The following is a 23,604-nucleotide window of genomic DNA, read 5'->3' as shown; positions in this document are numbered from 1 at the left end:
AAGGCAGCGACACAGTATTGTCTACGCAATCATAATCGCCCAAGGGGCCGCTTTATTGATCACTCGGGCGCGAATGGATACAACCAAGACCACAAATTGAGGAATGACGAAGTCGATGGCATAGGTGGTGTCCTCTTCAATGCTGCCTGAAGGGTAGCATGGAAGAGTGCGTGTAAATTGCTGAATATTTTCTTTACTTCCAGCGGATAGAACAAGAATAACAAAATTATATTAAAGCGCTACTCACTACGACGAGAACAGCAAACAAGAAAACAAAAACGATCACCCAAAGAAGCCAGAAAAAAAAAAAAGAGCACTGTCGTTGCTATCTCAGCTATACCATACTCACAAGGGTCATTGAAAAGCTATGCTTGAGATATCATTTCTGTCATATGTTCCAGAAAGCCACTTCTGTGGATAAGCGATATTTAGTCCTCCGTAGTACTCCGAGAACTAAATGACTAAACAAAATAAATAAAGCGGCATAGACAAGCGCTGATTCTGATTGGCTGATTGATTGATTGATTGATTGATTGCGTTTAGCACCCAAAATCAACACTGGCAATGATGAGGAACGCGTAGCGAAAGGCTCTGTAGTGATTTTGACCAACTGGTGTCTTTTAACATGCCCCTAAATTTAAGTACACACGATTGTTTTCGCATTTTACGGCCAACAGAGTGCCGCCCCCACGATAAGGAATTGAACCCGGGACCTCGTTATACGTAGCGCTACGCCATAGCCACTGCGCCACCACTGTAGGCAAGCGCTGATATTGAAATAATGCTTGCATAAGGCACGTGGTATAGGTTGCACACTAATGGTGCAGACTCCACGCGCAAATTGTCAAAGAAGCGGTAAGGAAAAACACGAACTAATAAAAGCCTACACCTTCGACGTAGTGTCAGTACTGTTCCAGTTGTGTGTAAACTTCAGGCGCAGAATTAACTGCAATCGGTAGTTCGCGCTTGCGTGTTGTCCATTTTTTTTTTATTTATGGACCACTTAAGTTCGCGCTATGTAAAATTTCGTCATGTTTTCTGTAGCAAACTCCCGCTAAAGGGTCACATCAGCAACAAAGGAGCAATACATCATGTTCGATACAAGGCAAGATATTTTGGAACGATGCAGAAATGAAGCACAAAAAAGAAAATCGTCATTAGCGGGTCATTGTGAACAAAAAAACCTGCAGAAATCTCGAAAGATCAGGTTATGATTTTTGATATTGGCCAATGACCGGATCTACTAACGAAGCTCTTGCCTTATCGTGGTATCTTCAGCACCAAGGCATCAAAGTGGGTAGAGTGCTACGGTAGATTGCATATTGCACAATATAAAACCGTAAGAAATATACGGGTAGTCCACGTACAGGAAAAGCAAGTTTCAATAATGCATAATAGAAATTAGGCTTATGATATCACATCAAATATAGCAAGCATCAAACAGTAACTTCGAAGAAAAATTACAACATGAAGCAAGAAAACATTGCTAAAAATAGCGGGGAAACATTTCCCGATGTTTTTTGCAGTTCTTTACACCAAAAGAATAAATCTTTCGGAAATATGGCCCGAAAAATCACTTACTATATTTCCTCCTTGAAGCGCCGCCACGGCAAACTGTTATGGCGCTGTATTTACCCATGCTTAGGCAGCTTTAGTGTTGCAAAATTTCTCAGGAGTTGCCGCTGGGCCTTTGAGTACCTTTAAACGGAGGGCAATCCCTCATTTTTTTAATAGACACATAACCGTGCAGTAAGAAAAAGGCACTTCCTAAATCTGTTACTTCATGGATCATCATCATCATCATCATCCAGGTTACGCCCGCTGCAGGGCAAAGGGCTCTCCTATACTTCTCCAACTACCCCGGTCATATACTAATTGTGGCCATGTTGTCCCTGCAAATTCTTAATCTCATCCACCCACCTAACTTTCTGCCGCCCCCTGCTACGCTTCCCTTCCCTTGGAATCCAGTCCGTAACCCTTAATGACCATCGGTTATCTTCCCTCCTCATTACATTACCTGCCCATGCCCATTTCTTTTTCTTGATTTCGACTAAGATGTCATTAACTCGCGTTTGTTCCCTCACCCAATCTGCTCTTTTCTTATCGCTTAGCGTTACACCCATCATTCTTCATTCCATAGCTCGTTGCGTCGTCCTCAATTTCAGTAGAACCCTTTTCGTAAGCCTCCAGGTTTCTGCCCCGTAGGTGAGTACTGGTAAGACACAGCTGTTATACACTTTTCACTTGAGGGAGAATGGCAACCTGCTGTTCATTATCTGAGAATACCTGCCAAACGCACCCCTGCCCATTCTTATTCTTCTGATTATTTCAGTCTCATGATTCGGATCCGCGGTCACTACCTGTCCTAAGTAGATGTATTCCCTTGCCATTTCCAGTGCCTCGCTACCTATCGTAAACTGCAGTTCTCTTCCTAGACTGTTAAACGTCACTTTAGTTTTCTGCAGATTAATTTTTAGACCCACCCTTCTGCTTTGCTTCTCCAGGTCAATGAGCATGCATTGCAATTGGTCCCTTGAGTTACTAAGCAAGGCAATATCATCAGCGAATCACAAGTTACTAAGGTATTCTCCATTAACACTTATCCCCAATTCTTCCCCAATCCAGGTCTCTAAATACCTACCGTAAACACGCTTTGAATAGCATTGGAGAAATGGTATCTCCCTGCCTGACGCTTTTCTTTATTGGGATTTTGTTGCTTTCTTTATGGGGGACTACGGTGGCTGTGGAGCCGTTATAGATATCTTTCAGTATTTTTACATACGGCTCGTCTACTTCATGGATAACGGATGGTATACCGATGATAAGCTCCGTTGCTGTTTGAAATTGGCACAGTACTGCTGTACGTGCTAAAATTAAGTACTTCTTCGTACTGCGCGATCATGGTGATATGAAGAAGGCCTCAGGGTTGTGCGGTGTATCGCGTTGGCAAGTCTTGTTGATAAAAAAGTCAGATGCCAACTTTTTTTACCCGCATCTTTCCTGTGAACACAACACACTGGCCAATAACAACCACAGGATTATGAAAACGCGCCTGTGTATGATACAGTTATTTCATGTAAATCCACAACTCATTCAATTATTTATTGAGCGAAATGAGCGCTATGCCTCATGTCACTACTGTGAAGTAAAACTTTCTTGTGCCTGTTCATCGAATTGTACAGCTGATTTCAGACGAGTAGCGATGACTATTCGTGAAGAACACTGAAATGTGGAAGAACACAACACTCCAGTGAAATGGATACAGCAACTGGGCTAACTTACTCCACAATGCCAGTTCATTAACAGGCTGTGCGCGCTGCGATAACTGATCATGATTACCTCCTGTCCGTCTTCTTTGTAAAGGGTGTGTGTAATTACAGACTAACAGATATGTGAAAGACATGTATCAATCAACAAACCATAAGAAAAATCGAGAATGACAGGGTAGTGAGCAAATCTACGTGCTCCTGGCGCTATCTCCTGGTCGGCTGTTATAGCACAACATATTTAATGACGACGAAGCTATAATCGGTTGCAATCTAAGATTATAGTTGCAAATACGCTGCTGCTCAACTCAGATAATTCGAAGAGTTAAGTCAGCTAATTAGCATTTGCTTATTCCTGTGACATCACGACGGAGACAAACTTCTTTCAGTATCGCCATCTCTCGGGAACTATGTTTATAACACGAAGCACAAAGAGCAGGTGCGGTGCAGAGCTTGTACTGAATTCATAGGCTGTCACTTAATATAGTGTGTGGCGGAGCGTCTGCGTCTTGGATGTAAGAAGCAGAATGCCTAAAAAAAAAAGAATTACGAACACTTACAGACACACTGCGGGACCTCGGCCGTCCAGCGACCGGTTGCCTGACAGGTCCTCAGAGATTCGCCCTGCACGATGTGTCCCGTGACGCAGCGGTACTGCACCGTCGAGCCGATCTTGAAGGATTCGGCTGACGAGCGGTCGTTGCCCCCGTAAACCACAGTGGCGTTCTTCGGTATCTCCGGGGGTGGACAGCGAATCTCTGCCAAAAATGAAAAGAAAGAAAGTTGGCCTATGGCTGGTATGGCTGGCCTATGGCTGGACTATGGCTGGTATGCGTTAGTGTGAGGTTCGAACCCCGGTCCAGGACGACTTTTTTTCAGTGTGAAGCTTTATTTTCTCTGAAAGCTGTACAGGTTGCCTGTGTAGCGTTGTCCATTAAGTTCTCACAAATTCTCCCTTCCGCGATTCCGCCTCCAACTTGCGGGTTTTCGGAAGCTGATTAGCGTGATTGGTGTGTAAGTGGCATCAATACTAGACTAAATGGTCTTGTCAAACTTGTGAAACTACAGCTGCCTATAATCGTTTTCGTAAGATGGATTTCTTGTTCACATAAGAACGCAACAAGGAATCAGTCGGCTCATTACGAATGTCTGCACGTGATCGACGTTTTGCCGCGTCTGCAGAGAACACTGATTTGGGTGACTTGGATTAGCGAATCTAACCCATGGCAAGGAATAAGCACAGAACAAAACACATGCATATGAGTTCTGCATCCATAAAGAAGATTAATGTACACTTGCATACTCTTGTGGGCAAGCTTCATGAATGAAGTTTTAATGAATTATAATGACATAAACACAAGTTAATCTCGGTGCAATGCTACGCCAGATTAGGTAGATATGACTAGCAATAATGATTTCGACAGCTATCTTCATTTTTGGTTGAAGCGAAGAAGAGCGGGCCTGTACTACAACGGTAGGTGTTTCCTCCATTTCACCATTATAAACGTGACTGTTGCGCCGTTGTTCTAAGTCAGATCAATATGTCCAACAGGGTATTTACAAAAGGGGACCATGCCATTTTAATTTTTTTAAATCTCCTTGCCTGGAGTTCTATAAACGTTTTCTCGTGATTATAACAACAGCGTTTACGCGAATTTTCCTTCCTGAGATTCACGCTTGCTCCACGTGCTAAAGCACGTATAAGGCAAACATACCAGCTGAAAGCGGTCTGTTACTTCGTGCCAGCATTATCACGCTTTCTGTCTTTACATGCGCCAAGGTTTAAATATCTTGAATATCAAAGACAAACACGACCTCGTTTTTTTGTTATAGTGCACTTTCTTATGCTGTGCGCAGCCTGAGCTAGAGCAGGATCTCACAGATGTCCATTAGGCCTCTGCTCCATGCACAGCTTTAAGGCTGGCCGCTTCTGACACATACGGTCGACGTCAGAACCTAACTGACCGAGGGACCTTTGAAATAAAAATTACAAACAATATTACCGCTGCCTGGACACGTAACTTCTTAGTTTGTTTTCGAGTTTGCGTTAGTACGTGCAAGCAACAAAGGGTTGTGCGGTATTACTGGCTACGGCCACAAACAGCTGGTAAATTCAACATCTTCTCGGATACCAAGCACGGATGAACTATTGACGCGGGATGTATGAATTTACAAACTAGCTTACAAATACGCCCATCGTAATTCATCTTAATTGCACGTCACTCTTATTACGACTATGCAAAGCAATAAGCTTAACAAACAAGGAGAGGAACACATAGCGAAAGTGCTACATATGAAAAAAAAATGTCTTTGTGCTGCCGCTCTACTTTTCAGTGCGGTTTCTTGCAATGTCACCTCGATGATGACACCTTTATTTTCATCAGCGCTGCGGGGGCCATAACACTGACGAAATCCGTTCATTTCGCGTCCGCAAGATGCGCAACTAACACCCACCTTCGCACTTGGGTGGCGTGCCGTTCCAGCGGCCGTCGACTGCGCAAGTGCGCACGCGCACTCCGTTCAGCCGGTAGCCCTGACTGCAGAAGTGCGCGATCTGGGAACCCAGGTAGGTGGAGCCATTCTCGTAAGACACCTCGCCCTTGAGGATCGGTGGCACGCGACCGCAGTCCACGACTGGTGCCGCGAGGGAATGGGGAAAGAAGAACAACAAAGAAAAATGAACCACTATAGCAAGCTTATATTGACTCTTAATAGGCGTATTTCATTGATAGCGTCGACACCTTAAAGAAGTTCAATGGTGGCGTTTGATGCCCCGAAACTGGACGGCGGATTGTGAGGGACGCCACAGCGGAAGGTCGCGGATTAATTTTCATCATCTGGAGATCTTTAGGTTGGCCCTAAATCTAAGTACACAACAGTTCTTCATTTCCCCCCTTCGATATGTGTCCACCAGGGCCGGAAACAGAACCAGCGTCTTCGTTCTCAACCACGGAACGCCACAAAAACGAACACTTCAAGCGATTTTTTTTTTTTTGATGCTCGAGTCGCCTCAGCGATCACTCATGTCTGCAAGGCCGTAAAAAGCGAGGCCGTGAGAAGTTCTACGAAGGCAGTAAGAAAACAGCTTGAAAGTACGGAAGGAGGCGGCAGCGGCCACCTTCTTTCATCCACTTTTTTAAGAATTGGGCTATGGCTGTCCCTGTAGATAATCTGCCAATGAACTCAACAATGGCCAGAATGAGCCTTCCTTTACATCGTTTCGCCCCGATCCTCCTATGGGTAGTCAAAAACAGCTGACAGCGCCGCTTCAAACGCACACGGAGGCTCGCTTTATCGCAAAGATTGCAGCAGGTGACCATCGTGTGCAGAGCAGTGACACGGAACGAAAATTTGCCACGCGCTTTGCGTCGGCAACTTTCTTGTGGATTAGCCTCCGGAGGTAGAAACGCTGTCTGCGCTTAAGTAAGATGCAAGTCTGATTCCACATGTGCACATTGATGTACGTACTGCAGTCTGGCGCGGACTAGCCTCATATCACCGAAGGCAGGCTTGAGTGTCGGCCTTTGAAGCGGCATGTATTCGTCGAACAAAGCAGTTGTTTGTTGAGGAAAGGCCGAAAAGTTGCTATTAAGGAGCTGATATTGATGAGCAGGTTGCACATCTCTAGGCTAAAACCGTCTTAGAAAGAACATGTCCCATATGAGCTTATACTGTAACCGCAACATGAGATAGCAATGTGTACAGCCTGGAAGTTGCAGTAAACTAGCTAAAATGTTCTTCCACAGCGATGTTAGCATGGTTGCGCAAGCAGTGTATCCGGGTCCTTTTCATTATAGTTAATGAAAGAGAAACACTTCCTCCTGTTATTTGTTTCTAAGGTAGAGCCACACATAAGAAAGCCTAGTGGCAAATTTAGTTTTTCGGATAGAACAATAACAAGTCAGCACCACTAAACTAGCGGGCTGCAGATAACTGTACAGTTCATGTTTAATATTTCATGTGCAGTCTCTGTCTGCCATTTTCTACGATGCAAAATGTCTTTCATGAAAGACATTTTGAACATTAAGAACTGCAGAGAATGCCTGCAACGATGTACTATGCTCTGCACTAACTCTATTTACGGTATATTTCTGGTGCTACAATATAAGGTTTCTGCGCAGTAGGCATCAAATGTTCTGAACAGTCAGTGCTGCTGTCAATGTGCTCTCCGGATGCCTCCGTGTAAATGCCGGTTTCTGTGCAGCGAACTCTGGCGCCACTCACAGGTGCAAGTTGGTGCGACGTCAGACCACTGTCCATTGCGAAGGCACGTTCTCGACTCCGGCCCGTCCATGATGTGTCCCGGATGGCATTTGTAGTGCACCGTGTCGTGCACCTGGAAGTCTTCTTCAACCACGTAGCCCCCAAGAGGAATGTCCGGTTCCCCGCATGATATCACTGCGATGGCGAGATGATCGACAGAATAGATGTAATATGACAGCACTAGAACGCCATAAAATGTCATTTAGGCAATGTATTTTCTCGGAAGATCGTGAGTAAAAAAAAAAATTACCTCATTATATGACGCTTTGAGCACAATGTTGTGCATTTCTTGCTGTTTTATACCATTCGCGCGCTATTGCCTGCGCTGTTGCATTAATATCGCATTTTATTGTATTTTCTATTGTATTTTACAGAACCTTTTCCCTTTGTGTTTCACAATCTGCTACTTGGTTCGGGTCCTAAATTGCATAATACGCACTTCGGACGATGGGCTTTGATTGATTGATTGATTGATTGATTGATTGATTGATTGATTGATTGATTGATTGATTGATTGATTGATTGATTGATTGTGTTATGGACTATCTATTAATGATGCATGGCAGGATTCGCAAACCCTATAGAATGCGGTGCATAAGAGGGAAAAAATCGAATGAAATAAGAGAGAAAAAAAATCGTTTATTTCGCTTTCGCCAATCAAAACTTTTTAATCGAGTGGCGTATGGCTTCTTGTCATCTTGTTTTTCTCATCTTCAACTTTCTCTGTTTTATTTGTTTAAGCGTTGTTTCACTACATATGCCTGGCACCTCGCAGGCTATGGCTACATTGCTCCATAGCTTGTGAGGCCGAACCACAAAACGTAACCTTTCTTCTCAACCGTTTTTTCAACAGTGATGCAAAAGGAAAGCTGAACAAGGAACTGCATACCATTTAAATAACATGAATAAGCTAAAAGCGTTTACCGGCTGCCTCCTTTCTTTTGCTTTCTTTTTCCTTTAAGGCAGATCTTAAGAATAATTTCAATCGTATACAGTACCCCTTAGGCGCATCAGCAGTATTTAAAAAAAAAAAACGTGGACTGCACCCGTGTGGCTTTGGTCTGAGCTAGCATAAAGGAAACAGCCAGTACACAGAACACAAACGCTAAGTGCGTATGCTGCGTCTCAAGGGATCGCTCGGCGAGCACAACAAAACGATCGTTGCCGCCGCTGGGATCTTAAGGATGCGTCTTCGGAGGCGCGGTGGCGTTCCCGACGGACTCGGTCACGTTGACGTGCGCGGCTCCGAGCGGAGCGGTCGCCGCCGAGTCGCTTATCGTGCAGAGAGGCTCACTTTCGCAGCTGGGCTCCACGTCACTCCAGAGACCTGTCTCTAGGCACGTCCTCGTATCCACACCGTTCAGGGTGAAGTTGTCGCCGCAAGAGTAACGCGCCACGCTCAGGTAGGTCGAGGTGCCGTTGACTAGGTACACGTCGCCGTCTTCCAGAGGACGAGGCTCACCGCAGTCGATATCTGCGTGAAGCAAAAAAGGAAAAGAAAAGAATGATTTGGTACCGGGCAAGGTTGCATCAACGTGAGAACGGGGTGGTAACATTGGACAATTAACAACCACTAATTTCCCCAAACTTTCGTCAACTACACGCTCTGAAACCAATTAGCGCGAATTAGTTCTACTTTTCTCATCTGCGCTTGGTTTGGTAAATAATTCATAACGTACGTACTTTGTATTTATTAATTTTACGCCATTCATGCCGATTTATAAACCTCGTCTTAAGTACCAAACCCTACATATCGCATGGTTGGCACCTTCAGTGTTGAGCAAATTTTTTCTCTCTCTCTTCACACTCACTAAGTCATAAGGACGTAATCACGCATACGTAACTTCATTTTTTTCTTAATATTTTTCCTGTAAATTGTCTGCCCCTTCTCCGCATATTTCATTGCATATTTATTTATTTATTTATTTATTTATTTATTTATTTATTTATTTATTTATTTATTTATTTATTTATTTATTTATTCATTCATTCATTTGCGGATGCTGTCAGCCTTTACACGAAGCTATTACAGAGTGGAAAAGAAATGGATGACAGTTAGGATTTTAGAAAAGAATCATATCAGATTTTTTGCGCATTCGAACATGTTACGAGTGAAGGGACGAATTAATAGCACCAAATAACAAATAAGCGAATTGTTAGCAAATCGGTGCAGCAAGTCACATATAGGTAAAAAGAAATCTGTTAGCAGTTACACATCAGTATGTAAGCTATGCATTTTATGAATGAATCAGTTGATGAGGACGAGGTAGCTTCTTCAGACACAATTCCCTTCGATAATAGCCTTTGGGAAGAAGCTGTACTTAGAACAGTCAGCGCGAACAGCAGGAGTACAAATAAACATTGAATGGCGGTACCTAGAGGTCTCACTGCAAAAATAGTCAAAATAGTCGGCGTATTTTATATGAACATGATGATTAATAGTAAGGTAAAAATATTTCAACCTTTCGCATTTAGTCCTAGCCTGTAATATATGTCGGTCTGCATGTACACACAGTTAAGAAAGGGAGTTCGACCGCTGGTATTAGACGCTGGATTTTTTCGATTTTTTATGTTTGTAGCAGAGAAAGGATCCCAGACCACCTTTGCATATTCAAGTATTGGCCTAATCAGTGTTTAATACGCTCAACACTTTGTTTCTAGCGTCGCAAACGGCATATTACGTCTGACACACCAGAGCGACTTGCTGCCCTTAGACCACACAATCTATGTGATCGTTCCAGCGAACATCAATGGAGAAAATCAAGCTAAGGAAATTATGTGGCTCAACTTTTTTAAGTTTGTAGTTATCAATGGTAGTATGAGTAGTTTAAATGATTTTTCCTTCTAGAAACTGTCATAAGTACTGTTCTAGTGCATTTTCCTCCATTGGCCATTTATCATGTCATCTTTATCTTCTGTAAGATTCCATGTAATTTTTCCTGGTTGCTATAAAAAATATCATTTAGGTGCCCCCGCCCTAGAATAAAACCTACAGTTTCACACCCTCCTAATTTGGTGTTGTTCAAAAGTAGGTATTTGTGACCGAAGTTTAAAATATACTTCCCCTAACTAATCTTCAAAGTACCAGTATGCGTTGTGAGCAATTTTGGTCCTCACGACTGACTATTTGGGTTGCTCATGAATGTGGTGCTTGGCCACAGCGTGCTCATTGCTGCTGGAAAGGCGCACCTCCTATCTTTGGCGGTGGATAATGTAAGGAAACTACTTCTTGGTCGAAGTGCAGGTGGGCGTACGGCAGAGGTATCATACCTTCTTATGAGAAGAATCACCTGTATTCTTGATACGTCACCAGCCCCACATTCGAGGTCTCCACTATCATGCTCGAAACATTACCCACCGTTCATCTGCACCACACGCAGGTTGCATAAGCAGATAGCGCAGCTAGATGTGTGGTTCTCGCCGCTGCCTAAGCAGGAAGGTCTTCCATGCGGGAAATTCTACAGTGCAATGCTTCTATAACGATGTGCTTCGCACCTCCAAAATCTTTCGTTGTACAGGTCACGTCGTTGTAAATATTGCGCAGCGTACCGCTCCCAATAGAGCAAGCTAAACACGTTCTACAAAAGAAAACCTTTATTTTACGTGAATTCACAAAAGGCTTAGTGCAATAAGCCGCTATATTTATGCGCATTTCTTCCGGCGGAATGTGCGACTGCAGCCGAACTCCGCGCACCGATATTGGTGGCATGCACCGCTGTGATGCTGGAGCGACGCCAGGTAAAGCTGAACATCGTCGGATGCAGCTGTCGTCTTCCTTGCCGCAAAAATTCTTCATTTGTCTACGGTCTCTTTATCGCTGTTGCCTTCGCTGACACTCGCCTGCTTTCCGCCTTAAAAGAAGGTCGTGAAGACGCCGTCGATCATCAGTTGCCATAATATCATCATATCGCAATCAACTGCGGCGCATTCGTCATTCGCCGCGCGCACTGCTATGTTACAAGCACCATTCGAATTGATCAGTTCCTGAAGCAGCACAACAGGACTGCAGCACTCTGGCATCGGCACGCTCGCCGCGTGAGCGTGGCCTCCGCGGAGGGCACAGTAGCACCGCAATGTGGCGTTCGCTGTAAAGCTACAACCTAGCAGTCGGGGCGCCTAAATTTATTCGTTGCAGGGGCGAATTCGTTGTAGAGATCTTCGTTGTAGAAACGTTCAGGCTACTCCTGGAGGATGGAAATTCGGCGGAGACATAATCAATGCTTCGTTATACAAGACATTCTGTTGCAGATGCGTTCGACTGTATAATGTTCAAGTCCGCGGAGACGATGTCGCAATGTTCTTTCTTCTTCCCCTCAGCAGCGGTCATTGCTGTAGAGTTCCGAGTCAAACTTGAAGGATATGTTCTCTCTCAAAAAACATTTCTGAATCACAGAATTTGTCTACGGCGCACTGAATACTACGCTATTCTGAGTTCACTTCGTCCGTATGGCATGCAGTAGCTTTCAATCAGCTGTTGGACGCCAGGTATACCTTAAATTCCCAGGAATGTACAAACCAGATGCACATCTTAAGTGGGTGAACTTCCAGTGCAATTTTTATCGCTAAAGCAGCTTCCTCCCCAAACTCCCCAATATGCTCGCAAATGTCTCTAGACAACAGGCATTTTGGAAGCAATGTACCGGCATGTAGTGCCGTAAATTGGACAAAAAGTATTCAGGTATCAAAACACACACACACACACACACACACACACACACACACACACACACACACACACACACACACACACACACACACACACACACACACACACACACACACACACACACACACAGAGAGAGAGAGAGAGAGAGAGAATAGGATAACTATATACGCGAATTGTTTTTTGTCCAGTTGGTGCTCGGCGCGTCCGTTATTCAAGAACACCAACTAGCCTAACCTTTCATTCGTTTGGATAGATATGTCGCTGAGCTATCTAAACCAGGGAAAACTTTAAAGTGCGCCTGTAATAGCCATTTCATTTCGTTTACTTCTTTCTTCCAATCACCAAGAAACACGCCACAATGTCTGTTACAGAGCCACAGCACGATTACTTCCTTTGGTATTGCTTATTTTCTTTTACGTACACACTGGCTCACGGTGCGCCTGGTGCATGTGATGGCGGATTTGACCGCGTTTCTTTATTGTTATTACTATTACTATGCATTCGCATCAGGCGCGGTGTAGATACCAGAAATACGTAATGGTCCCTGCAAACTGCCTTCGGTGAGTGGAGTGGCCTGAGAAACAAGGAGTAAACAAGAAAGGCAGTCGATGTTTGAGACCCTTCTAGGTGAGAGGGAAGACGACGTGGATATTGGAGAAAACGCCACTGGTTACGTGAAGAAATCTTGAATACAGCGGTCGCCGAAAAAAAAAAACGCTGAAGCGAAGCAGCCAAGAACGGATTACGAGTTTGATGTGCAAGAAACAGAGAACAAAAAGTGCGAGGAATAGCGAAATAGCTGTATAGGTGTTGCGCGCGCAACGTATTATGCAGCAGTGCTCGCAGAGTGGCATAGGAAAGCAGGCAGGGTAAGTGAAATATGGAGGACATAAAAGAACGGTATACATCAAAAGCATGCGAACAGTATTTACGGACGACCCCCGACGGGGGAAGCGCGCGATCGCAGCGTAATCTCTCGGGCAGCCTCAATTTTGCCGGATGAGGGGGTTCGGTGAAGCTCGGTGACGGGGTTCGAAAGGCGAGGGAGCCTGCGGGCGAAGTGGGCTTTTCCACACAAGTGCAGCATTGATGGTCCGTTCCTTGGGGGAGGTTTTCTTATTTTTTTTTTTTGTCTACGTTCCTTTAGGAAGCGCCTTACGGCGATTTGTGATGGCGAGGGGGAGGAATGCGCCACAGTTATGGCACTGCGCGAATGATTGTCTCGAACATGAGAGCAGTGCAAGCAGTGTGTATGGTAGGCGTGTGAGATTATACGTATGTGCTTGTTTCTTTCACTGCGAGAATTCTTTTATTTCTGATGTTTCCCGCTCTCGCTATTCTGGCAGCGGTCCCCTGACTAGTGTGTTGTGCTTCTTTCTACAGCCACGCATCTTAAAAGGGCACTCTTGATTTGTTTTACCAGCGCGAAAAATACAGCGTTTATCCACGTGTTAAAGAAACGTAGACACAACAAACGCTGGACTACAACTGAAATTTTCTTCAAGAAGGCCAGTTGAGTGAGAACATAAAACATAGAGAATTTTTACTGCTCATGTTTGTCCCCCATCCTGTGGCTAATATATTCCATTTCTTTATACGTGATGCCCACAGAAGTGGCGCTAATGCAGTGTCACATTCTTCTATTATGCACAATGGCTTAAACGCTAATCTATTAGATTCTGATGCAAGCCTGCCCAAAGCAATTGTGCTATCGAAAAACGGGTTGCACTGACATCGGTTACAGGGATCAGAAAGAAGCCCTGCTGGACCTGCTTTTGGTGCTGCATGCGCGTGGTGTTCTCTCAGTCTATAATGTTTACGCAACTCCGAGTCTGACCAACGTGCCAGACGAGGGTGGGAACTTGTAAACCACTTCTGCCCTACAAGGATCGAAGCTTGTCCAGAGGCGAGAATAAAACCGGTCAGCCGCAATTTCCCGTCACTTTCTTTAACGGCTGGGTCAGGTTTAGCTCATACGGCACCCTTCTGTTAAGGACAGTGGCGGCAAAATGCGGCCGTCCCGGTTTTATTCTCGGATGCGGACAAACAGGCGCGCATTTGGCCAGTCGTCAATGGCGCAACCAAGAAACACTGCCGGACTGAGAAGCTCGCCACGCGCTTCGATCCGTGCAGGACGAAAGGACATCACGGGATTCCACTCTCGTGTGGCAGAAGCTGCGTTTGTCAGACTGGAAGGTGAGTGCGTAAACAACAGGCTGAAAGACCACACCGCGCGCATGCAGAGGCAACAGCAGGCAACAGCAGGCAACAGCAGGCCCAGCAGGGCTTCTTCCTGATCACTGTTACCGATATCAGTGTAGCCCGCAATTTGAGAGCGTGAAGGGAATCACGGTGACTGACCAAGTCTGATGAATAATCCGACGTTTCGGAACCGCGTACGGGTTCCTTGTTCACTGAGTTGGACAGGAAATTGTCGTTGCTTACATAGCCAGCACGTGAGGTAACGAACGTGCGTAAATGGCAGGCATAGTTCCTGGTGTCCGGTTCATCGTAGATGGCGTCGAGTGAACGATCACAGATTCTAGCCGCTGCGGGATGACATGTTCTTTTCTTTGGCAACAACAGTGGCATTGTCCCAGTCAATCTTGTTATTATGTTCCTGCGCATGCTCGGCAATGGCGTTCGTCGTGTTACTATTATTACTTACGTCACGTTTATGATCCTTGAGGCGTCTGGAGAACTTCCCTGTTTCACCAATGTATACTTTGTGGAAATCAGCGCATGGTATCTTATACACAACTGCTGGGAATGATTCAACAGGTAACCTGTCTTTCACATTCATTAGCTGGTTCTGGAGCTTGCTCCGGAACCAGCTAATGAGCCAGCTAAAATTTGAGAGCGTACGTGTCTTGCCTGTAGGTTTATATTGGAATCGAATAGATTAGCGTTTATGGCATTTTCCATAAAGAAAGGTGATAATTGCACTAGCGCGGCTTCTGTTGCTATGACACAAAATTAGATGGAATGTCTCAGTCGGAGGATGAGGGGCAAGCATGAGAAGTAAAAATTTTCCATATTTTATGTCTCGCCCCAGTAACCTTTTCTAACTTGAATTTCAGTTGTAGTGCAGCGTTTGTGATCTGTATGCATCTTCTCTGCGTCCCGTGTTTTTCTTTTTTTGCGCTGGTAATATGAGCGAAGAATTGAACAATCAAGCTTTATTGCTATCATTACTCGGTAAATATTATTAAGTAGCCAGTTTAGCAACAATACTTATAGGATCAGGGACACAATATTTCCAAATTCAATGCGAAAGCATAATACAACCCACTGAACGAGAAAGCCGGCGTCTGTAGCAGCGAAACGGTACCTAAATTCCCATTGGATGTTACGCCACGTCACCAGCGCTCGTGACGAGATGGTTTGTCGTCGACGAGGCAGTGGCGCGACACGCCCGTGCGGGTGGCGCCGTCTCGCTCTCGGAAGCCGTCGCGCAATCCCTCATCTCTCTCTCTTTCTCTCTCTCTCTCTCTCTCTCTCTCTCTATCACCCCCACTGGGCTTGGCTGCTGCGCATGCTTATCGGCCTTAGTGGCCGCTGCTGCTTCCTCAGTCTCTCGTCGCGCAGGACGTCGATGGCATGCGACGTTGGCGCTGCAGGCTGCTGCTGCTGCTTGCTGGCGCGGGAAGCACGTACCGATATTGTGCATACTCGCAGCGAAAAACTCGAAGGACCACTCAGCAGCGTTCGATTGGACATTAATGCTTCACAACTGATAAGAAGTGCTCCGGTGTCCTAATTGTGTCAACTGTTTTTATGAGTTGGATGCGTATCCTAAACATCTAAACCATAGCATAAATATGGACAACCCTCCCAACACGCTACACGGTTGGGCATAATAGATCCTCTGCAGGCGGTTTGAGTTTCGTTTCTCAGGAGGTTGTTGCGTGTTTATGTCATGTAGTAAAACATGGTCACATTAGAGCAGGACCCCACGATGTTTTGACACTCGCTCAAGCTCTTTCGGTCGCCAGGCTCTTTCGGCTGCTTCAACGTACCTTGAAGATGACCGACCGCATTACCCTTCCAGCATATTGTGGTAAACTTTGGCAGCGTGAGTGCAAGAGAAAGATGTGCTCACATTTGCAGGTGGGCTCGTCACCGCTCCACATCCCTCCTAGCTGGCAGTGGCGGGTGTCGTTGCCGATGAGCTTGTGCCCGATGTCGCACTTGTAGTGTGCTCTGTCACCGTACCGGCGGCCTTGCACGTCAAGGCTGGAGCTCGGCACCGGAGACAGCTCTGTACAGAAGCTCTCTGCAACCACGATGAGTGTGGAAGAGGAGGAACGGAAAAATAGAATAAACATATTTGTAAGAGTCGTACTCCGCTTTCTTTGGTGTGTGTGCGTGTGGGTGTGCGTGTGTGGACGTGATAGTCACGTTCCATCTGGTACGTTTGTGACATGCTGGAATAAAAAAGTCGTATAATTTTCAATGCTTGTACAGCATTGGACAACAGGAATAACATGCAGATTGTACATACAACAAATAGCGGTGCGCACCGCGTAGTACAAATAATAATATACTGAGCACAGGTGCCAAGCATTTACTCTGTAAATACTCGCTTTTAGCATTATGTTGAATTCATGCGGATGACCACTTTTCCCTTCCGTATGATCGACCCCAACTCGCGCATTTGTAGAAAACTCCTGCATTCAATAGCAACGACATAGATTGAAAATTCTGTGTTTTTTTTTTTTTTCATCGCTCTTACAGCAATTATTAAGCCTTTACAGTCAGATCTGCGTCAGATGTCTCCCACTCATTTTCGTAAGTAACACAGGACGTTCAGTTAGCAGTAGCATAGTATAAAACTGAACGCAAAAAACAAGTTCATAGCACCAACAGAACAGACAGCGAACGAAAGAAAAGCATAACCCATCGCGGTAGCACAGTGGCTCTGGCGTTGCGCTGCGGATCTCGAGGTTGCGGTTTCGATCCCGGCGCCGCATTCCGATGGGGGCGGAATGCGAAAATGCTCGTGTACCGTGCATTGGGCGCACGTTAAAGAACACGAGGTTATCAAAATTAATGCGTAGCCCCCGTTACGGCGTGCCTCATAATCAAATCGTGGTTTTGGGACATGGAACCCGTAATTTTGTTCATTACTTCTTAAGCAGCAGCTTTTCCCGAGCCCAATGCGTTATTCACCGAGCCATCGCACCGCTGAAGTATTCGAGCACGCGCGGCACACGCTCCAGAATTGATGGCGTCCCTGCTTGTATGTACCTCGCATGCAACAGCACTCCCTGGGGTCACATAGAATAGCTGGTGCGCGTTCCCAGCGCAGCTTTCAACATTGCCGTCGTTCTAAGCGTTTCTCTCGCAAAAGTAGTTCGACAAAATAATGCTGCATTGGTGCCACAATGCACCGTCACCGCAATTTCAGAGGCTCTCCCTACGCATGTGGTGTCTCCGCCTTGAGAGTGCAACAACATTTTATAAAACATTTTATTATCGCATAATAATTATCTTCCCCTTATTGCATACTCAATAGCTTTGTGCTACACACTAATATTATGGTGGTTTGTTTTAGCTGTTTTCCGCTTACGTGCTTTTCAGTTCTCGGTTTGTACCCCCCCCCCCCCTCACTCAATAGTCTTTCGGGAGCCAGTTGATATACTCTAAATAGATAAATAGTTTCACCTGAGCTAGTTCCTCTTGGATTACCGCAGCGTACCGCTTTAACTTATACGGAGGAACGTAGAGGGAGTCTGGCGAAACATGATTGTGTCGTGTGGTCTTTTATATCCTGCCCGTAAATTAAGGTTATATACTATAGTAATTGACAGTGAAAGTTAGTCAGCGACGACCTGAAGCTGCAAATCGGCCACCAATAGCACGTACGTCTGCTGCACCGTGCACAAGAGGTGCTCGATCTTGCTATCGCAAGACCTCTCAGCATAAGCTTTGTACGAAAAGCCTTTAGTTTTCTTTTAGTGCAACTGATCCGGCTGCGATCCGGCTGTCGTGAAACTAATCTGGCTGTCGTAATGAGTCTATCGCGCAGGCTCACATTTGTCTGTTTGCGATACTCCCAGAATGAACAGGGGAAAAACGAAGTATAAAATCTGCGCCCATGATGGGATTACGATCACTTTTTCGGGAATGTTTGAAACGACCACGCATTTCACAATTGGAGCCTACGCGGAACGTGAGCCGCATAGCAACCTCAACATTGAAGAACACTGTCCGCTTCTGCATTCGCGAAGCGTTCGCCTGTCTTCTCAACGACACACAAGATTGCGCAAAGGTTTCAACAGTGCTTTTTTTACTTCCAAAATTCTTTAGCGTAGCTTAGGTTTCTACATTGTTTCTTTCGGGTGCCCTTCTGCTTATGATTCAGCTATGTCTTGGGACACTTTCCTAGTAGAAGCATTTTGTCAGAAATCAACCAGACCTGGGAGTTTATTTGGTTGCTGCTGCAGAGTAGACATTATTTCCCCCAGTGGCAAAAGCAAATCGATCCAATTAAAATCGGGTTCTCCTCCCACCACTCAACAGAGAAGTAAGTAAACACTCAGCTAACGAGTTAATCAGTGATTGTTGAACAAATTTAATTGCCTATACCCATGCAAACACAGCGTCGCCTTTAAAAACACCCTCTTTGTATAGCAAAGCGTTTACTTTAAGGAATTGCCTCATTGATAATCTTATCCTCTTCGTCAACGTATTACAGTTTGCACAATACTAGAACACTTAGGTGTGCGGCGGCAGCGACGCCGGCAGCGCCTTCGTGGGACGTATTATTCAACCCCAAGGCGTTAGAAACGTGTTTTGCACTTACTTTGCGCTGTTGTTCTCGCATATTACAAAAAAATCCAAGGAGAACTTGGCTATATGCAATAATACAAGTTTACTATATTGATTGAAAAAGAGCGGGGAGAGATGGAGCAAGTGTCTTTAGGCACCGGTAATTTTACAAGATGCAAGAGAGATAAGCAAAATGTTAGTCTGCAAGAGATGTAGCAAAACTTGATTATCTCACGCACGGCAGGTGTCTGTTTGATGCCGCACTGCGTCACAGGGGATGTCACTAGAAATCCTCATCATCATGCATCCATTCTTCCAGAACTCGAACTAAACATTTACAATATTTTCCCTTATGTGCTCCGTATATCTGCAATAAAAATTCAAAGGGCACTAGGCGACCACCGACCGCGCGATTCTTCGACATTGCGCCAGAGTGCAAGATCGTGGGTTCGACTACCACCCTCGATCGAGTGCCTTAAATACCTCCACCTTAATTCACTGTGCCCTAATCAACTCCGCCTTAATTAACACCAAAGGTCGTGGGTTCGATTCCCACCAAAGGTCGAGGGTTCGTAGCCTTTTTGGACCATCGTGTGGTCACGCCGACGCCAGATTTTCGGCCTCATGGGCCATCTAATGCTTTCGCATAAAAAATGCAGGGCTGTTTCAACTCACGCAAGCAAGACGGCTTCGTTCCGTTCCATCTGCCCTCGGGCCCGCAGATTCGTCGCGGCTGTCCCACCAGGGTGTAGTTGGTGTCGCACACGTACTCCACCGTTGCGTTGTACGTCGTGCGTCCATGCAGCAGCACGATACGGCCGCTGTCCACGGGATCGGGAGCACCGCAGTCCAGGTCTGCAGGGAGAGAGCAGTGTCCACTTAGTGAACCTCACGGCGTCGTGTTAAGGTACTGCCTCCCTTGCGGAAATAAGCGCGCGCAAAGCCGCGGGCTTAAAAACGCGCGAAAGGCGATTTCGCGGCAAGAATTCTCTAGAATAACAGCTTGGGCTTGTTGGTTTTCCATGCTGGTGTTGACAGCGCAAAAACATCGACGGGACACGAGACGCGAAGACGGTACCACGAGCGCTGCCGAAATAAGCACGCCGCCTTGCGCGCGTTTATTTCCGCAAGTGAGGACGCACCTTTATGCGGTGCACGGACACAAACAGGATATTGAACCGCAAAACAAAAAAAAGAACGTCACACATAAACTAAACCAAAACGGTACAATGTTTTTTTTCACTTCATAACGAAACCAAAATTCAAAAATAATGGTCGTCGCTTAAGGTTCACCATTTCCTCTGGATATGTCCTGTCTGCACTGCGTGAACCTGTGGGGTACTTACGTAAATGTACAGTAGTTTCTTGTCATTTTAAAGGTGGCAGCACCGGTATTGCGGTATTGAATGCGGTCCATTTGGAGGCAGGCGTGTTAGTAGTAAAACTCGAGTGTTTGAAGCTAGTGACCGTACACTAGCTCTGCGCTTGAGAAATGCCTACATAATCGTTGAGATGGTGCAGCAGTTCCAGGCTAGATCGCTTTCGATCACACTATAGTAGATGCAATGAAAATTAGGTATGGCTTCTGACTTCTGAGGTGTGCTCTCACGGTGTCATTTTTTACCTCAATTGACGTCATAGCGCTGGATTGGCGCGGACAAGAAAGAGGACAGCACGTGCGCCCTCTTTTTTGTCCGTGTCGACCCAGCACTATGATTTTAATTGACGCAACTAACCAACTAGCCCAAAAATCTGCACTCCTTGATTTTTTACTTGCTGCAGGCATGCAGAGGTCACACGAATCAGCAGCTAAACCAGTTCAAACCCATTTGTTGTCTTCATTTGTTTATATAAATCATTTATTATAGATCTTTCCTGTTTTTTTTTTTTTTGCTTTGAAGTCATTTTTTTGACACGATTAACAAATCACCTAGAAAAGCTGACCCCCATGTTAGAAGTTTTCACTGGCTCTTTGTTTGAACGTTTCCCTCAGCTGGTTGAAACCGCGCGTCACTAAAGGCCACGGAGATCGCGCAAGAATATAATTTCTAAATACACGACTACTAAACGCAGAGAAAAACAATAGACGTGTGTATTAATATCTGTCTTTGCTAGCAAATGCTAGTATGAACAATTGACGATTCCGCGATTAAATTAAATGATGAGGTAGGTACAATTTCGTGCTTTGGATGCTTGCATCCACATGTAATTCCCAGCACTGCAGAAATTTTTATTTCACTTTGCGAATTTATCTTGGTAACTGTACGCGTTATCGAAAAAAGCTTAAGATATTCAAGGTCGTGGTACACCACGTAAAGTACCTTGAACCACGATTACCAAGAGCACCATAACCTTGAAAAATACATCGAACATGGTATGGTACAGTGCATAGAGAGCAGTAAATTATTCTTGTTCACGATGACGTCGGAACACGAGATCCTGGGCGAATATAATTTATTAAACTAGTAGCTAACAGTAGGGCGCGTGTCAGCGGCACTCAAGTTGGTTGCTGTTGTTGCGTTAACAGGCCAGCGCCTTCCGAACCGTCTTCTTCGTCGCTGGATGCCTGGCACACAACGACCACTGCAAACAGAATTACAGCAATACAATAGTGAGAGTAGCTGTGGCTGCATATTCTGACCTTCCAAATTTCGAACTACACAAATCCTTCAATGTCATCGCGGTGCATAAGACCATGGATCATGAATGTTTTCAATGATCGACACCTACCATAGAAAAAAACAAACTCATATGGGCATAATTCTGCGAACATAGTTATATCGTCCCCATGATTTAGCACTAAAAAAATTACGACGCTCTTGAGGCACTGAATTCTCTAATAAGAAGAAAAGCATCTAGGCAAACGCTGGTGAATGTTGACTTTTCCGAAGAAGTAAGCGCAGCAAAAGCAGCACGTACATTTTTAAAGAGGGGTGACGACGTTTTAAATGATAATTTATCTTAACTCTGCTTGTAGAGGAAAACTATACAGAAAGGAATCTACAGGAGCTTCGTGGAATGAAAATTCGCAGCTCATCAAAAATCAGCCCTTGTTTGAGAATTAAGCCGGGCATTACCACTATAGTACAGCGATAAACTTTCAAACTCAGATAAGCAGTAGGGTAACCAATGGCCAGTGTGAGACCCAATTATTCGACAACTGACAGCAAAGTGAACCAATCTTGCGGCATAATAACTTAGCGAGAAATCCACTAGGCATTGAAGGCCTTTCGTGAAAGTTCATTGTTTATGCCCCTGTGTAATAATTTCGTGCAAATGTATTCGCTTTATAAGCGGTGCTTGAACAGTCATCAATAACTTCTTATCATAGCTCGAATAGAAGGAACAGCTGTGGAACTTCTCACAAAAAAAAAGTTAGTAAGCTCCCCTCGCCTTGTGTAATAACGATTTCGCCTGTCCTCACAAAATTCTACAATCCTTCTCTTCAATAACCTTCCGATGAAGGACTATTAAAATGAAAAACGCGTTCTTTCGTGGCACGAGTAAAAATAAACATACGCCACCGCGAGATAGATATGATGAAAAAACAAATGAAGTCTGCTCCACTATATGGAGAAAAGCCCTACCTTTTTACCCAAGCTTTCTTCACTAACTTCAGCTTCACGTTCAAGTGAAACCTCACGTCTATAAATCCTCACTTTAAGCATTTGCTTTACGTTGAGCATTAAGTTCCCATCTCAAATGCAGTGCGCCGTTATCACGCTCGCCAGGCCTTCCACGAGTTTTCAGAATTCGCCTCCCGAACAAAAGAGAGCCGCTTCGTCGTACCTCCTCTGGATTCATAAGGTTCAATGGCGCACTTAGGCTGTCTTTATCGCTTTCTCATTGGGCGGAGTTCCCGAGGGTATGCCCCTTCTTTCACTTCCTTGAAAAAAATTCTGTCCCTGCTTACACTTATCGGTGATAAACGCGCCCGAAATCGAGATATGAAATACTCAAAAGAAGCGTAGTTAAGGAAGTATTGCTTTCAATTAGGTTCGACAAAGAGCGGCTTTCCTCAACACATTATATCTCACTAGCCAACCCGGGAATAGGTTCGTTCTTTGGTTATTGGCCCGTAACGCGGTCATCTGTGCATGTTTAGGGTTCGTTTTACCTAGTCTGCCTTACGACGAACAGTAAAGTTTATTCGGGAAATAATGGCGTTATTATTGAGCGGTAATCCACGTTGATCTCTCGCCGCAGGTCGATATAGAACAAACCTTATTTCCTTTGTCAATTTCCCAATGTTATATACAAAGACTAGAAATTATATTATAATTCCCACACTAATTCTAGACATTTACAAACTTGCTCATCAAAAAAAAAGTGTGAAGAAACAACTGGCAAGACTTGTCAATGTAAACGAATAACTAAAGGCTTCTGGATAGCCATTCGCTTTGTAATGGAAGGACGCGCTCGAAGGCATATATTTGTCAGAGTGAGGATATTTATGTACTGTTTGTTTTTCGATTGCGTAATTTCGTAGGGCGCACAGCCGTTGACGAAAACATTTGTAAGGTTTTAGTAGAGCTGGCTCTACGCATAACCCTCACTGTGGCAAAGACCCTCACTCTTTCAAATATCCGCCTCACATATGTGCTGCCACGAGTGGTGCGATCGAGCGTCAGCACA

General features: G+C 45.0%; 1 protein-coding gene across 1 annotated transcript in view; it reads right to left on the bottom strand.

The window, feature by feature from the left end:
• Positions 1-23,604, bottom strand: part of fw (CUB and Sushi multiple domains furrowed) — a 250,161-nt gene that overhangs the window by 26,031 nt on the left and 200,526 nt on the right. The window contains exons 11-16 of the mRNA XM_075669699.1: positions 19,645-19,824; positions 16,298-16,471; positions 8,824-9,003; positions 7,491-7,664; positions 5,721-5,900; positions 3,827-4,024 (exon numbers count right to left, since the gene is read on the bottom strand). Coding sequence (XP_075525814.1) covers positions 3,827-4,024; positions 5,721-5,900; positions 7,491-7,664; positions 8,824-9,003; positions 16,298-16,471; positions 19,645-19,824 — 1,086 coding nt within the window. The remainder of the gene's footprint in view (positions 1-3,826; positions 4,025-5,720; positions 5,901-7,490; positions 7,665-8,823; positions 9,004-16,297; positions 16,472-19,644; positions 19,825-23,604) is intronic.

The sequence above is a fragment of the Dermacentor variabilis genome, chromosome 9 (assembly GCF_050947875.1).
Source record: "Dermacentor variabilis isolate Ectoservices chromosome 9, ASM5094787v1, whole genome shotgun sequence".
In the NCBI taxonomy this organism is placed as follows: domain Eukaryota; kingdom Metazoa; phylum Arthropoda; class Arachnida; order Ixodida; family Ixodidae; genus Dermacentor; species Dermacentor variabilis.
Note: the sequence above shows the minus strand (reverse complement) of the source record. Positions and strands in the feature narration are given on the sequence as shown.